General features: G+C 45.0%; 1 protein-coding gene across 1 annotated transcript; it reads left to right on the forward strand.

Annotated features, from left to right (window-relative positions):
• Nucleotides 1-3,710: 3,710 nt before the first annotated feature.
• On the forward strand, nucleotides 3,711-14,282 carry LOC107112366 (oligodendrocyte transcription factor 1-like). Its single transcript, XM_015413491.1, has 3 exons — nucleotides 3,711-3,740; nucleotides 8,382-8,751; nucleotides 14,068-14,282. The coding sequence occupies exons 1-3, from the start codon at nucleotides 3,711-3,713 to the stop codon at nucleotides 14,280-14,282; spliced, it is 615 nt and encodes a 204-aa protein (XP_015268977.1).
• Nucleotides 14,283-17,855: the final 3,573 nt, after the last annotated feature.

The raw sequence follows: 17,855 nt of genomic DNA on the forward strand, positions 1-17,855 counted from the left end.
GAACTCTCCTTGCAAAAATGTCCTGACTTTCATTCACTCTCAGTTGTCCTCGTTTGTCCTCAATGATGCCATCATGTTCCCAATTCAAACTGGCTACACAGCATTGTGATGCCAACCCACTCACTGCCTGTTCTATGATTTGGCAGGACTGTCAGGTGGTTTATCCAGAAAGGGAGAAGAAACAGTAGCCATAGAGAGAGAAAAGAACAGTTAGCATCAAAGGAATAAGGTTTTAAAATGGAATATTTGTACCATCTCAGTAAAAAAAAAATTATGTCCATGAATGCCCAAATCCATGCTTATTTAAAATTTTACTTTGCTCAATACAGTAATTCAAAGAGAAAACTCTGATTAAATATGTCCTTTGAAAGAATAGGGTCAAAAGGGGAGGGGACTCGACCCCGAGATCAAATATTTCCTTTGAAAGACTAGTCTGTTTTTTTCTTTTAAAGAGATCCATGGATCAATTTGACCAGCCCTATTAACTTCAAATGTGACACAGTGCTTTAGGTTTTGCTTGCGATCACTGGTGTCCCCCCCCCGCCAGCAGTGGTGGAAGCCATTTTGAGTTTGTTGTGCAATCATGTGGCACTGAGCCACCATCTGAGGAAACACAACCGCTTTCATTTTACTGTTGAAGCAGCATTGGGCTCAAAGGCTGCATAGGGAGTGTCTTAGGGAATTTCTTTGTCTGGTTAAGGCACCTTTGCCCTTAGGGATCCAAAGGGGCAAAAGTGATTTTAGGGGGTGGTGTGGTGCTTAGTATAGTTTCCCGTTAGACTAATTATAGCTAAGTGTTAGGATTTAGTCATGAGTAAATAAGTAAAAAAGGGGGGGGATAAATAAATAAACGTACTCAGTATAGTGTAGCTTGTGCCGCATTCCCTGCAGTACGTGGTGCAGGCAAGTGCACTGGTCATGCCAAGTGGTGTAGTGGTTAGAGTGTCTAACTGCCATCTGCTGATCCTTGCCAGAAATTTTGTCCAGTTACATGCCCACTCAGGGCCCTTAGAGGCAGGCCAAGTACCAATTGTGATCAGCAGGGCTAGGAGGATTCCAATTTGGCCACTCTAAATCTTGTGTTTCTGGTCACACTGGGTGTTCCTAGCATGAAGGCACCAAAAAAGCACTGCAAAAAAGGAGATGGATGAGTGAAAAGGCAGCCTCCAAAAAGAATACCAGCCCAGCTGTTGTCTGATGAAGAAGAGGATGCTAGAACAGCAGAGCTGAGGGCAAGGATTGAAATTGTGGAATGACTGGCCCAGCAGCCTTGAATTTTGATGGGGCAGGCACCTGGCATTGTGCTCCCCCCCCTGAAAGTATGCAGATGAGCAGCTGCAGCTAATCATTTTCCTGTTTCTTTGGCAGCTAGAGTTGCAGCATTGAAGGCAGAATTGTTGGATAAAGCACCAGGAGACGTTGAAGTTGGCCAGTATATCTTGGTGGGTCAGATGCAGTGGAGCAGCCACAGCCCTTGTCATCTGGATCCAGTGGGCCAGCTTTGTCTGAAGACCAGTGGGGCTGTCTGGGCAAGCAGGTGGTTCAGCCGCCATTGGATCAGTGAGTGCCAGGATAAAGAAACAAGAGTGTACTATATTTTGACTTCCGGTTTTCAGCAACTCGCAAGCAGGCATGCTCCATCATAGCTCCGATGTGAGCGCCCCGCAAACGTGCCGATGGGGGGGGTCCAAGTTGATCTTGAACCCTCCAGGCCCCCTGAAGGGGGGCCACAGCCTGGGACATTAGAGGTGCATCTCCCAAGGCGGAGGCCAAAGGATTGAGGCACCTTTTTGCCCCAAAAGGCCCCCACGGCATGGAGCCAGCATGGCACCAAGAGGCGCACACCAGACAGAGTGCACAAGGATTCCAAGGAATGATCCTCTCTACATATGTAATGAATGCAAGTACAAGCATGAGTGAAGATATGGCCCAGCAAACAATCAATAAAATGCTAGCAGCAAAGCCGTCCGAAAGCCCCAAACAAGTAGAAGGGGGAGGGGAATGCCAAATCCCAAAAAGACTGAATTTAAAGTGGGAGGCAGAAAGGGCAGCTTGAAGGAAGCGGATTGCGACGGACTGTGCGGTGGGCCATTAAGAAAGTGATAAATCACCAGACTTACAGAGAATTTTTAAACTTTCCTCTTCTGTAAACAATGACACAGCAAGCAGAATAAATGGCATCGGAAATGAAACTTATAACAGGAACAGCCAGCACATCATCATTAGCTACCAGACGGGAAGCAACCATAGACTTTCCCAAACTGATTGCTGCAGCTTTACGCCCTCTACTGGACCAGATGTTAGTGACAAGCTGTATACGTTGCAAAAGGAACTTAAAATTTCAGCGAGAAAGAAATAAAGCAGATGTTCCTGAAGCAACAACAGAAAGTGGAAGAGGGACCTGAGAAAGTGGAGGAGAATAAAGACGCAGAAGAAGAACATAGAGAAGGATGGGAAAGACTCTGATATTAATGCGATTAGTCTGGCTAAACCCTTTGACTTTGAAGCAGAACTAGGGGTTGCTACCCCCAAAGCATTTAAAAATTAATTTGGATTTTGACAGCAGGAGAAGAAAATGCAAAATAGCTTAATTTCAATAGCCTGATGTTTATTCTTAACGCATAACTCCAAACTAATATATAGTGATATATTATAGTGTTTATTGATAACGTAAAACTTTAAAATTATGTCCATTAGTGCTGTACGGTGTCGGCAGGTCTTTAAGATGTAAATAATAATTTTAATTTTAAGTGCTATGTGCAGAAATGTGAAATTTATATGTTGTGTTTTTATGTGAATCTTTTGACAAAACCAATAAAAAGATTATTAAAAAAAATTATGTCTGTGATTATTTGCCTTTTATATTTCTACAGTATTATCTCTCACGCTTCAGTATTCTGACAAAAGAGATGTATCAACAACTTCAAACTTTTGTAAAAATGATCCTTGGTACTCTAGTTTTAGGCTGTTCCCAACCCCCGACCCTGTAGTATTGTAGTTCTAGAAAAGGAGTAAAAATGTTTTGTTTTTTAAAAAGAGTGTACTATATTTCCACAGGTGAAGGCAAGGAGGAGGGCACAAATGGGTTGCTGGGCCATGGGGGGGAAAGGACCCCCCACTGCCCCAGCAGCTTCTCTTCACACCTACGGCATTGGAATGGCGGGAGCTGAGCACAGTTTTTGAATAGGGCCTGTCATGATCAGGGCTGTGCCACCAGAGGCCTACTAGGCCCAGGGAGCCTGGCTAGTAGTATGTAAGGCTGGGCCTACAACTCCCAGAAGCCTCTGAGAGGTTTTGGAGCCAAAATTGACCAATAGGGCTGGGGAACAAAAGGGCTGGTGCCAGAGCAGAAGCTGTTCTTTCTTCCAGAGGGCAGAGCCAGAAGGAAGGCTGCTGCAGGAAGAAACCCTCATCCTGAGGGAAGGGTGAGTAGTCTAGTTTCACTTGGAATAGTGAGCTAGGGACAGTATATATTTAGACGTGTTAGGGCATTTGATTTCTTTTCTTTTCACCCACTTATTGTTATAATTCTGCACCTTGTTGTTTGACCTCCTATAAAATAAACCTTTTCATTGTTCACTCTGCCTGGTCCTCACGCCTATTATTCGGCCAAAAGGGAGGTCTAAAGGTCTTGGGAAGGTGCTCTGGGCCTTCTCAAGGGAGTCTGGAACCAGAGTGGTTGCAGCGTCAGGTGACACCTCACCTGAGCCATGACAGGGCCTGATACCAAGTGCCTCATGGTCAGTTATTCCAGGGCTGCTAGCTGGTTTGTTATCAAAATGGCAACAGGTGCCATCAAAACATTATCCATATGCTGAGCAGTCATTTTGACTGGGATATCAGCTTTTACCAGCTACCAAATTAAAACTATGGTGGGGAGAAAATGGAGATCTGTTCTCCTTGCTTTTCTGTGACATTAAGAACATAAGAACATAAGAGATGCCAATGTTGGATCAGGCCAAAGGCCCATCCAGTCCAACACTCTGTATCACACAGTGGCCAGAAATACCAGGTGCCATCAGGAGGTCCACCAGTGGGGCCAGGACATTAGAAGCCCTCCCAGATTGAGGTGACTGAGGAATGTAAGGACAGGTTAAGGAGCAGGAGTAGCATTAGACCAGCCTACCTAAGGGACCGCCTTACCCCACATGTTCCCCCAAGGGCACTACGGTCAGGGAGCCGGAACCTATTGGAGGTACCGGGCCCCCGGTCCATCAAATTAATCATGACCAAAAATAGGGCGTTTTCGGTGGCGACTCCTATCTGGTGGAACGAGCTCCCAGAGGAGATCAGGGCTCTGCGGGACCTGGGACAGTTCCGCAGAGCCTGCAAGACGGAGCTCTTCCGCCAGGCTTTCGAATAGGAGCCGCCACCACCACTAGACCACCAATGCGCCAGTATCCCATCGACGCCCGGGAGGACATCTGGATACGGGCATGGATTGCCAAAGCCCTAAATACTTTCTTTGCATTATGGGCAAGATTGGGACGTTCAGAGGACCGCCATCTTGGTTTTAGCTAGTCTTGGTTTTAGCCAGTTTTGTTTTAGTTAGGTTATAAGTTATGATGTAATTTTAATATTTTGTATTGTCTTACTGTTTTATTGGGTTATTAATTATATGTTGTTAGCCGCCCTGAGCCTCCGGGGTAGGGCGGGGTATAAATATAAATAATAAATAAATAAATAGTATTTGGAGTATCCTTAGATGGGAGTATCCTAAGTATACTTAGAAGAAGGATGACTTAGCAGGTGCAACAGCTGATTTCAGGATGTGTAGGGTGCTGGAAAGTTAGTCCCAGGAATCTCCAGTGGTGAAAGATTCCATTTACTCCACTTACCCCTGAGCTGATGAGGCTGCTCGGGGGGGGGGCGGTATGAGTCGCACTGTGTCAGCCACAATGAAGCACTTCTTTCCAAGCATCTGCCTTGGTGGCAGGGGTCGTTTCATAGAAAAAGAGCTAGGGGAACTCATTAGCATAACTCATTAGCATATGCCACACCCCCTGACATCACCAGAAGTGTGTCATAAGGCCACACCCCCTGACATCACCAGAAGTGTTGGGGGGCCGGCGGTGGACCTGCAAGGCTGGCGGGAGTGCGAGGAAGCCTCGCCAAGACCCTCCCTGGCCCCAGGCAGGCAGGGGTGTAGAGAGGCGGGGAGGAAGCAACTTACCCTCCCTCTTCTCCTGCCTCCTCCTGGCTGAATGAGGGCCGGCAGCGGGGGGGGTGGGAGAAGGGGGCGGGGCTTCATCATGTGCCCCTCCCCCACACCTCACCCGGGGGAACTGCGATCCCCCACGATTCCCCCGAATCGACCTCTGCTTGGTGGCATTCTGTGCTGCTTTGCAGATTGGTGAGCTCTTAGCTCAGTCTCTCTGGGACATGTGTCAAAGGGCTTTGTAAGTGTCAGATGTGAAGCTCTCATCTGGTGAGGCAAGGCAGGGAATCTGGTCATCCAAGATAGACCAAAAGGGTGACAGCATGATGTGGTTTTGAAGACCAAAGGGAATCCTTGGCTTTGCCCTGTTAAGGCTTTGGGCAAGTGGTGACAGCCCAGGGTGCCTATTTCAGCATGGCAATGGGAGGCTGCTGATGTATTACCAGTTTGGGGCAGTCACCTGCAGTATCTCAGTGGAAGCAGGGCTGCCAGTGCCCTCGTTTGGGAAACACTCTTTTCATACTGAGGCTATGTTGATCTTGCCCTTTTCCCTCTCTCACACACAGGATTTTTCCTCTGGTTTTTTATTCCTTTCTGGCTGAGCAGCCCTTTTATCTACTTTCTTCTTATTTGAAGGCTATTCCACCATGATATATTATTATATTTTGATGCTGGCTCAGCCCAGGAACTTGAAGGTAGAGACAAGACCCCCTTCTTAAATGCATATTTCTGAAAATGGCACTTGAGGGGTTTTTGAAAGTTCAAAAATAAACAAGGGTCGCAATCACATGCAGAATTAGCTGCGTGATAGGCATGAATGCTGGGCGGATTTTAAGGGCGCGATCTCATAGGAACATCTGGCAAGCGTCCTGCACCCATCAGCAACCCGTCTCGCTCCACCAAAAAAGCAGAGTTAAAAAATACCAGGGAAAGTCCAGTATCAAACAGGTTGCTACGGGCCACAGATAGACTTTCCCCTGTGTGATCACTCCAGCGTGCTCTCATGGCATCTGACTCTGTGCCATTATTTTTTTTCCCTTCTCAGTATGTGCAACATCGCATACTGCCGTAGGAAGCCCTCAGTGTGGAGATGCGATTCATTGATCCTCCTTTTAAGTGAATTGAAAACAAACAGCAAAAAAACCCCAACCCCAACTCATCCATGATTGCGTCTGATCATGCAGTGGTGGGCTACCCCCGCATCTTCAAAGAAGTGTGTTAACGCAACTGTGGGTCCATTTCCTCTGGGTTAAATAGCCTCACTTCCCCCGCACATTATCTTGTGCATGTGACCGGGACCAAGATATTTTATTCAGCTTGGGGGGGGGGGGAAATCAGGTGAAATCAGGGGTAAAATGTCTGTGGTGAATAGGTAGTAACTCTGAAGTAATTTAGTGAATTCACAAACTCCAGTTAATATGTTTCCAGCAAGTGAAACTTTTAAGCTTTTCACAAAGTCTTAGAATCTTTGATAGGAAAGGCTTTGATTTCACTGCTAGACACTCCAGTATAAGTTATTGAATTTAAATGACTCTTCCAATTTCAGAAGGCAGGGGTATACTACCAAGTACCCAAATTCCTTCTCTAAACAAACCAGGGATCACTCCACTCTTTTAGAGCTATCTCCCTTTTTAACTGGGCAGGGTATTACTTCTCTAAACTAGAAGCTCTGTCTCTTTTTCTGACCCACTTAGGACAGAATGATTACACTTAGGATAGAATGATATGGTGTAGACCAAAAGGAGCTGCACTTGTATTTAAAGAAGATTAAGGCATTTAAAGAAGATTAAATCAGATTGCCCTGGACTGTTGGTAGTCTGGATGGAATTCCTCCAGAGGCATATCTGGAGTGGTGCCCTCAAGCCCATGGCCATTGAAAAACCAGCCATAGCACTTATATGGCCATTACTGGTAGGAGATATGAAACACATCAGGGGAGAGGGATACATCGTGGAACCGCTCTGCACAAAGGGCTGTACAGGTGGTGAAAAGCAAGGCCAATGGAAGTGCCAGCTGAATTTGGAATGGAGGTGGCTTTGCCAGGAAAGCAGACCAGATGGATGCCTAGAACAGCCTGCCCTCAAAATCACCAGCTTATTCAATAAGCAGTGATGTAGATCAGCCATTTAATTAATGTAAATATCATAAATAAATAATAGCAGTTGAACCCCAAATGTTGTTGTTTTGTGTTATCGTGGGGGGGGGGGGCTGTGCCAAAACAATCCTGCATTGGATTATTAATTAATAATTTCTTCCTGAAAATACATTACCTTCATCAATGTTTGGCCCATCAAAAATGTTTCTGCTTTCAAAGAAAAGATTAATTATATACCATTAATGCAAGTTGTTGCCATTTGTAACTGGCATATTGCAGAGGCAGAATTAGTCATTTGATTGATTGTGGTGTGTGAAAAGAACAAATTTTCAAGCTGCTTTGTCTCTTATTTTCCTTGAAACTATTTTGTTCTGCTTCATAATCAGTTCTCCAGTATAAAAATGCAATATTACTATGGTGTTTCCTTTATCAATGTCCTCTTTTTTTCTGTTAATGGTACAACACAGTAATAACATGCAGGAAACGTTGTGCCAAATCTGCTGTCTTTATATCCTAAATCTTCTGTCTGTATATGGTGGCTAAAGTTAAAATCCATTTTTGAATCAGAAGCAAGCAAACTTTCCAAGTACATACCATGATTCGGCGGGGGACACAGACATCCTCGCAGGATCATTCCTGCGGGGACAACAGATGCGCTGCACCATGCCGTCCCCAGGAAGTGACGCTGAGCGACGCTCTGGCAATGGGGCTGGAAACTCAATGGTACCATCGAGTTTTCAGTCCCATTGCCAGAGCGTCGCCCAGCGTCACTTCCTGGGAACAGCATGGTGTGTTACAGGGAGGAATGGTCCGGCCGGGGAGCATGTTTCCCCCACCGGTTCACGGTAAATACTTGGGAACCCTAGAAGCAAGTCTCTATTCTGTTGACTATATTCTGCTGAACAGGGGTCATTTCATAGAAAAAGAGCTAGGGGAACTCATTAGCATATCTCATTAGCATATGCCACACCCCCTGACATCACTGGAAGGGGCGGGGGGTGATGCCGCCATGCACCATGGCCAGAGCAGGCCCCTTTCAGGGGCGGCCGGGGAGAAGTTTGCGCCCGCCTGAAGTTGCCACAGGGCGGAGGAAGAGAGCCGCTCCAAGGCGCTGTCTTGCTCTCCAAGCCAGCACCCGAGAGGCCCCAGTTCACTCCAGAGCCGCTCCAGCCGTCACCAGCAAGCACCAAGGGCGGCGGTGGCGGCAAGAGCGAACCAAACCCGGAGCAGCAGCAGCTGCGGCGGAAGATCAACAGCCGAGAGAGGAAGCAGATGCAAGATCTGAACCTGGCCATGGATGCCCTGTGGGAGGTGATCATGACCTACTCTGCTGCCCACTGCCAGAGCTCCCCGGACTGGAAACTCTCCAAGATTGCCACGCTGCTCTTAGCCAGGAACTACATCCTCTTGCTGGGCAGCTCTTTGCAAGAACTCCGGCGCCTCATTGGGGAGATGAGCGGCGCCGGGCCCAGGCTGCTGCTGGCTGGCTTGCCTCTCTTTGCCACTGTCACGGCAGGACCAGGGGGCGTGACACAAGCAAGCAAAAGTCCAGGAACAGTCCGAGGTCAAGCCGGGCAACCAGGTAGCAAGGTTCAAGCAGGTTTAAATCACAGTCCAAAAGCAGGGTCAGACATACCAAAGTTTCAAGTCCATAAATCACAACAATACCAGAGGAGTCAGAGATGAACGCAGGGTCAACAAAGCCGAAGGTCAAAAGCCAAGGATCAAGCCGAGAAGAATTCCACATGGTCTGGAGCAGAGATGCAAGGATTCAGGTCCTGAACAAACGACGTTGCCAGCACAAATGACTGCTGGCAACAGACTTGCATATATACAGTGCTAGCTAATCAACTCATTAGCTAGCCAGGAGTGAGGACAGGATCCTGTCAGTAATCAGGGCTAAGAGATCTTCTGGCACGCATGCGTGCATTCTGCCTTCGCTCTCTCAGCTGTTGTCTTCTTACATCCCTGAGCCTGGTTACAGGTGGAGGCGAGTCTGATGATGAATTACTGGGCTGCAGCAGAGACTGATCCCTTGCAGGTGTTCCCTGGGAGGCTCTATCCTCCTCACCACTTAGATAGCTTTCAGCTACAGGATCCAGTCTTTGCCTTTCTGCTGCAGTACTGTCCTCAGGAGCCTGTTCAGGGTCCTCAGGAGCCTGTTCAGGGGCATCAGCAAAGGCAGGCATGACATCAGCAGGGGCAGGCATGACAATTATTCATTGAGTAACAACATGCTTCTTCTTTTTTTTTGTCCTAAGTCTTTTGTCTGTCAAAGTCATTATGTCCAAGTTCTGATACTGTAAGACATGAAAAAGTTCTATGTGTCTACTTTATCCATCCATCCATATGTTTATAAACCTCTGTCATTATCATTGTGAGTTGTCTTTCTTCTCTAAAAGCCCTAGCCTAATAGGAAAAGGTGCTGCACTTGAGGTATAACTTGGAGTAAAAATACATAGCCCACTTGAAGGAAAACTCTCTAGCACTGCCATATAGTTAAAAACCTGATTTAAAATATGCTCTGTACTTGGATGAACAGCCACAATATTTTTATATTATCAGTGTTCTCCAGAAATGTTCCAAGCTACTAGAAATGTGCAAATACAGTTATATGGTTGTGTCATTCTTTGCAGTAAGTGATGTCATATTTTCACTTTGGAGCAGATGGGAGGCTTCAGCTCTTATGATTAGGGCAAGATTTTTTTCTTCCACAAGTCAGGAGGTCTTGAAGATTAAAAGCTAGCCAGACTGAGAGAGAATGCTAATAAAAGTGAGAATTGGTCTTTAACCTTTTTTTTTAATGCAGCAGTCTAATCTTAATTAATTATCTTAAAGAACTCTCTTGAAAATTCATATTATCTATAGACAGAAAACATCTAATTGAAAACATAAATCTGGTTTTGCACCCCGCAACCCCAGATATAGAACATTAGTTGCGTAAGTTTTCATTGCAGAAAATATGGGGCAGTTATCCACAGTGAAGTGTCTGGTTTCAGGAAGGATTTTTTAATAACTGAATCAAATAGAGGAGATGAGAGATGACATTCTAAGGATGATAGTCACTGGGGGGGGGGTAGCAAACATCCAAGGGTTTTTATAGAACTCAGATATGAAATTGTTGATCTTCTAACAAAAATGTGCAATGACTTTTAATATTTTGAACAGGGATCTAGAAGATATCCAGAAATGTAAAGGCCCATGTGATGCCCATTCTCCACTCACGCAGAGAGCATATCACCCTCTACAACTTCTCTTTCTCAGGTTCAGGGTTACAAGTTAGGATGTCACATTCACCACCCTTCTTGTCTCTTTTAAAATATATAAAGAGCCATGACCATTTCACATCTCAGGTTCTTTCTCTCACAGGGACATCAGCAGACAATGGACCACAGCTCCCTTTAATAACAGGCCCTCAGTCAGACACTTCACTGAATTATTGGAGCTGGGGCTCATACATTGTTCCATTCACATGCTGCCGCCATTTATTCATATCCTCAGATGTATGTAGACTGAGATCCTTTGTTGGTTTCTGTGTGTGTTTCTTTCCCTGAGTAGTACACAGATTTAAACAAACAGAGAATTAACTTTTATTTATGGTTTGAACATAACATTGAAGAAAATTAAGTCGATGTTACAATATTAAACTGTTTTGAACTGTTTCCCTATTTCTACAGTTGGGATCCTTTGTTACAAATTGACTCTTCAGCCAGCTCAAAGTGGCTCTTCTCCACACTTTCACTCCATTAGACATACTCTTCTCTCTCTCAGCTCCCTAGCTGCTCTCTTAACTGCTCTTTTCCAGCTGTCTCTCTCTAACATTCTGTCAGTTCTCATTCGTCACTCTTAGGGACTGGGGGAACTTAACCTATCAGGTAACTTGTTGGAAAACATTATTAAAAATTATTATTATTAACCATGTAGAGAAAGGAGACCTACTGGGGAAGACTCAACATAGCTTTCTGTAAAATTCTGTTTCACTAAACATTTGAAGTTGATTGAGAAGTTGAGTGGTCCATGGACTCATTTCCCCTCAGGGGCTCAAAATTAACCTTAGGAAGGTGGAAGCAGTCCTGACTTGGCAACCTCTAAAGAACTTGAAAAAGCTGCAACACTTTCTGGGGTTTGCTAACCACTACTAGCATTTTCCACCCAATTTCTTCTTGTCTGTATCTCCTTTGACCAAATGGCTTTCAGGGTCAGTTCCCCTTTACTGGGAACTCAGTATCCCAGCAAGCATTCCATTGCCTGAAATGCTTGTTTGCTACTGAAACTATCTTGGCCCATCCTGACACCAAAATACCCTTTGTTGTGGAAACTAGGGCATCTAATGTTGACATATGGGTGGGCCTTCTGTAGAAGAGCACTGCTCAAGCTTCCCTGAGGCTAGGATAAAAAGTTCCTGACTATCAAGATTGCCATTGAGACCTGGCATCACTACCTGCAGGTTACATCAAGAAGGACCATCAAAACCAGTTTGGTGTAGTAGTTAAGAGCGGCAGACTCTAATCTGGAGTACTAGGTTTGATTCCCTACTCCTCCACATACAGCCAGCTCGGTGACCTTGGGTCAGTCACAGTTCTCTCAGAGCTGTTCTCTCAAGAGCAGTTAATTAAAAAAAATTTTTAATTAGTTTATATACAGGAAGGGGGAAAGGGGAAAGGAGGCAGAAAAAAATACAGAAATATTTAAAAATTCCAATTTAGCATTCTGCGTGGATATTTTCTCATTACAATTTTACAACTACTTCATCTATCATTCTTATTATTCTTCACTTGATCTTATTTTCTTAATACTTAAGTTTTAACCAGTCATGGGACACCCTCCAAGGTCCCAGAAATTCTTCTTCCATTTTTCCTTTTAATATATTTATCAACTTGTCCATTTCAGCACATTCCATAATGTTCAATATCAATTCATGTAGCATTGGAATCTTCAATGTCCTCCATGCTATTGCAAATAAAATTCTGGCAGGTGTTATAACATGTAAAATAAAATATCTGTCAATCTTATCTAACTCATCTGGTAAACAATTTAACAAAAATATATCTGGTTTAAGAGGTATTGTGATATTCAAGATTAATTGTAAGAAAGTATGCACTTCAATCCAGAATTTATGAACCTTTTTACATGTCCACCACATATGATAGTACGACCCAATATGGTTATTACATTTCCAACACATATTACTCTTTATATATTTTAGCCAATCTTTCTTTTACTTGCCATCTATAGAACATTTTATATAAGTTTTCTTTAAATGAAACATATTTAGTCAATTTAATATTCACTTTCCATATTTTACTCCACTGTGGCAGATCGATGTTATAACCCACATTTTGCATCCATCTAACCATACATTCTTTAACTATTTCATTCTGCATTTTCAATTGCATCAGCATACCATACATTTTCTTAATAAGTATCTCTCTGTTTTTTATAATATAAATTTTTATTTTATTTTTATAATATACAACTTTACAACAAAAACATAACTCTAAAGTAATTGTGAGTTAAATACAATCAACAAGAAAAAGGGAAAAAACAACAACAACATAATCATAAAGGCTATTTTCTTAACCAATTACAACCAAAAATGGACCTTCTGGTATTACATCATATGAACTATATCATAATATTTCTTAGGAGCCTGAACAGAATTGGATGATTCATTATTGAAAGTAAATTCTAGAAAGGGAAACCATTTTAACTGGAAGTTAGAGTGCCCATACTGAGTTGAGAAAGTAGAAACCTTATCTGATAACTTGTCCATATGCCCTTTAAGGAGGCTTAAAATGAAACAAACTTTAGCCTTCTCAGAAACAAAGTCCCGAGCCCTGAGCTCAATATACAGATTACATTGGGCAAGGAATGCCTGGAACTCATCAACATTCCCACCGAAACGATCAGGAGGATTTATTGGGCAACGTGGGGGAGGTGTACCAGCATTTGCTACAGCAACAGCATTTGTAGCAGCCTGTTGTTGCAAAGCAATCACAGCTTGAGTTAAGTGCTGTACCTGTGCTAGCATTTCCTCCATGGGGTCCACACCTCCGGTTGCTCCGTCTTCCATGGTGGGGATGTGTGAGCGTTGTGGGTGCTGGCAATCTGTCACGGCAGGACCAGGGGGCGTGACACAAGCAAGCAAAAGTCCAGGAACAGTCCGAGGTCAAGCCGGGCAAATCAGGTAGCAAGGTTCAAGCAGGTTTAAATCACAGTCCAAAAGCAGGGTCAGACATACCAAAGTTTCAAGTCCATAAATCACAACAATACCAGAGGAGTCAGAGATGAACGCAGGGTCAACAAAGCCGAAGGTCAAAAGCCGAGGATCAAGCCGAGAAGAATTCCACAAGGTCTGGAGCAGAGATGCAAGGATTCAGGTCCTGAACAAACGACGTTGCCAGCACAAATGACTGCTGGCAACAGACTTGCATATATACAGTGCTAGCTAATCAACTCATTAGCTAGCTAGGAGTGAGGACAGGATCCTGTCAGTAATCAGGGCTAAGAGATCTTCTGGCACGCATGCGTGCATTCTGCCTTCGCTCTCTCAGCTGTTGTCTTCTTACATTCCTGAGCCTGGTTACAGGTGGAGGCGAGTCTGATGATGAATTACTGGGCTGCAGCAGAGACTGATCCCTTGCAGGTGTTCCCTGGGAGGCTCTATCCTCCTCACCACTTAGATAGCTTTCAGCTACAGGATCCAGTCTTTGCCTTTCTGCTGCAGTACTGTCCTCAGGAGCCTGTTCAGGGTCCTCAGGAGCCTGTTCAGGGGCATCAGCAAAGGCAGGCATGACATCAGCAGGGGCAGGCATGACAGCCGCCCCGAGTCCGGTGCTTCTGACGCCGGCGGGAGCCTTGAGCCACCCCCACCCGGACAGCGTGCGCTCAGCCAGCAAATACCTGTCACTGGAGGAGCAGCAGCAGTGTGGCCAAGTCCATCTGCCCGGTGGGGCCAGCCTCTGCCCCTGCACCCTGTGCAAGTTCTCCCACTGCCTCCCCACTGGACCTGCGCAGTTCTCCAAGTGACCGCCCCGGGCCGGGGAGGTAGACGAGGAGCCCGAGACGCCGGAGGGAGGGGCGGGGAGAAGAGAGAGGCCACGCCACGTGTGCGGGAGTGGCATGTGTGAACACCAACCCCTCGTTGTGCTCGTCCTCGGGAAAGGGATGCCAGGGACAGTCTCGCGATCAGATCCACAACTCTCAGCGCTGACTTGCCCGGCCTCTGCAGCAGAGCAGCACCTCCCCACCCTGGCCTGCCGTTGCTCCTCGTGGTGTTGGGGGGGGAGAGGTCCGGCGGGGCAGCTGGGCTGAGCTGGGGGGAGGACGGCCCACCCGCCAGCCAGCCAGCCACCGCCGGCGTGCTTCCACTGGCTCCAGCAGAGCGGGGTCTCCAGGCCCCGCCGGGGGAACGGCGATCCCCCGCGATCCCCCCGAATTGACCTCTGCTGCTGAATATTGAGTTGTTGCTTTAATTGAATATTATGTGTTCATAGTCCCCCCGTGCAGTAATTTGACTTTTGTCACTGCCAGATCAGAGTATTACATAGCCACTGACATCTTCTGAGCCTTATAATCCTTCTTTAAAAGAACTATCAAAAGTAAGGCCACCTACATCTTAAATGGAAAGAGTCAATCATCACACTCCACCACCTTTTTATTCACATGCAGCCAGAAAGTATATGAACCTACAGTTTAATATTAAATATGCTAGGACAAAATAAATTTACAGTTCTGTTTAATAATTTGGTGGCTACCTCAATGCAAAGTTTGGAGGATAAGTTCCTGCAGTCTCTCTAGTATAATAAAAGACAAGCACTGGATCTAGTAAAAAAGGACTAGGTATTGTCACCTGGGACTCATGGGTAGCTAGTTGCCTATTGCTATAACTGGATCTGGGCTTAATTTACAGTAGTATAAGCCCATTCTCATTGATAAGCATAGACTGGAGTAACTTTGCACATGACTTTGCTGTAACTCTTTCAGCCCCCTCCTCTCCTCCTGTTTCCAATGATCTTCCATAGTCTAGAACTGGGGTGATATAAAGGGTTAGAGACTGTGCTATGAATCAGAAGCTTTCTTCTTCAAAGCTTATCTCTGAAACAGTCATTCTTTCTTATTATATTGCTTTCATCTGCAGTATGAGAATAACAACACTGGCATACCTCACAGGGTTGTTGTAGGGATTGTGTGAATGAATTTGAAATGTTTCCAGCACTTTAAAAGATCTGACAGTAGGTGATGTGAAAGACCTCTGCCTGAGACCTTGGAGAGCTGCTGCCAGTCTGAGTAGACAATATGGTACATATTGACGGTACATAACACAATACTGACTTCGATTGACCAAGGGTCTGATTCAGTATAACACAGTTTCATGTGTTCAATGCATCCATGGCAGGCAGTAGTTCTCACACTACACTCCTGATACAATTGAGAGGAGACATTGATGAAGGACAATCCTCTCCCTGTATTTCATTTCAGCCACTCAGTCACATACATGGCTGATCCATAGCATTTTAAAAAGTAGCCATATTAATTATACTACATAGATCTCATATTTTGCTATGGTGGCCCTCATGTGTTACAGGAACAAGGATATTCCCCTGCCTTCTTCCACATACTTCAAAGAATGTTTGCACTAGGATGTGCACTTCAATGTCTCATGATACTTTCAATAATGCTAGGGAAAGCTGATGACAGTAGGTAAAGAGGAAGACTCAATATGAGATGGATTGACTCTGTAAATGAACCCATGGCCCTCAGTTTGCAAAACCTGAGCAAGGTTGTTAACAATAGGACATTTTGGAGGTTAATAATTCATAGAGGTGCCATAAGTTGGAAGCAAATTGATGGTACATAACACATACACAGGATTTGAGACTCAGTGAGTCCAATTTGATTATATGAACAGTATCTATCCCCTAGTCACAAGTTAGGAAATAAAGAACAAAACAATTGGATGTGGTTATATTTATCAGTGTTCATGGAAGGATCTCACAAATGCAGGTCATCTAGACAACACATTCTGGGCATTTTAGTTAGTTTCATTTGACAGATATTACCTTCACCGAAAGAATCTGGCTCTGTTATGGTGTAGAAATGTAGGGAAAGGAACAGGGCAGTGATAAGCTTCAGAAAGACACTTCATTCACTAGAACTGAACTTCCTTGCCTGTCCTTCCCTTTGCATTATACCACTCTGGGGTGGGGGGATAGCATAACAGATAGCTGGGTGGGAACGGCTGGGTGTCTGTGACCAATCTCCTTGTATGTGGAAATACTGTGAACTTTGTGGCAGGCATTTTCAGCAGGCTGCCACAGGTATAGACATAGTCTGTGGTCATACACACTAAATAATCCACTTTCAATTCACTTCCAATGCTTTAGGCTGATCCTGCCTTGGGCAGGGGGTTGGACTAGGTGACCCCTTCCAACTGTATTATTTTATATAAACAGCAATTAAAATATAGAGAAAGGAAGGAAAGATCACTGAAGGGATGTCAGGCAAAACAAAGAAGTCTTTGCCCAGTGGCAGAAAACAACAACAGAAGCAGAAAGCTGAGTGTCCCTGGGGAGAGAATTAGAGTTTTGGTGCCAGAACCAAAAAGGCCCTCTCTGCATTGCACACATCACCTGAGCAGGAGACAGAAGACAGCGTCTCTCTTCTGTAGGCTATTAAAACTCTCATTTGCACAATGGGAATAGGAAATCATGACCTGTCATATGGGTAAACTTTTATCTCCTTTCTCAGCATTCTTCAACAGAAAGATAGAAAGCTTTATTTTTGGAACAATGGAAAATGTGTGTCCGAATATTTCTGAATTCTGGGCTGGATCCTGACTTAGTTTCCCACTAACAGAAGACACTTCATTCACTAGAACTGAACTTATTTGCCTCTCCTTACATTATACCACTCTGAAATGCTGGTCCTATGGGGACTGTGGGCCCCTGGGGACAGCATGAGTCATCAGTGGGAGATCAACAGGAGGGAGAAAGTGGCTGGAGTTAACAACAACAACTACTACTACTACTACTACAACATACTGTTGGCAGACAGTACAGTTGGGATTCGACCCTTTATTACCTTAGCATATTCATGCTTATACTTGGTGAGTCAAAGCTTGACCATATAATTTTGTGGGGACTGAAATGTGAAATGAATGAGACATGGGGCGATTTCGCACAAGACTTTGGCCCGCGGTCAATCCTCTGTTTTCTCCAGTGCATCTTGTCAATTTCACACCATTTGACTCGCAGCCTGCTTTTGGCCCGGAGTTTCCCCCGATTTGCTCCGCATCAGCGTGATTCTCAAATCCCAGGATTTTCCTTTTGCTTTGCAGTGAATCTAGCCCACCTACCTTTCCCCCTCCCCACTTTTTCCATGCCCATTAGCCCACCCTCCCCCTTTTTTCCCTTTTTTTAAAAAAATCCTGTCGTTATATCGTTGTGAGCAAGCAATTCGGCTACTGCATAAATTGGTTTTGCTCTGAAGCCATCCTTCCTGGTTCTCTCACTCGGCGGCTCAGCCAGTCGGGCCGCTGCTGCTCCCTTTCCCATTCCATGCTGGGGCCTTCGTGGTGCCCCCTCCCCCTCGAGGCTGCTG

The sequence above is a fragment of the Gekko japonicus genome, unplaced genomic scaffold (genome assembly GCF_001447785.1).
Source record: "Gekko japonicus isolate JY-2015 unplaced genomic scaffold, Gekko_japonicus_V1.1 scaffold168, whole genome shotgun sequence".
Lineage (NCBI taxonomy): Eukaryota > Metazoa > Chordata > Lepidosauria > Squamata > Gekkonidae > Gekko > Gekko japonicus.

Excerpts from the sequence above, each read along its gene's own strand:
- LOC107112366 (XM_015413491.1), top strand. The coding sequence starts at position 3,711 with ATGACAGGGCCTGATACCAAGTGCCTCATG. Across the intron at positions 3,741-8,381 it reads CTGATACCAAGTGCCTCATG|CCAGCACCCGAGAGGCCCCA; the intron begins GTCAGTTATTCC and ends TTGCTCTCCAAG. Across the intron at positions 8,752-14,067 it reads GCTGGCTGGCTTGCCTCTCT|TGACAGCCGCCCCGAGTCCG; the intron begins TTGCCACTGTCA and ends CAGGGGCAGGCA.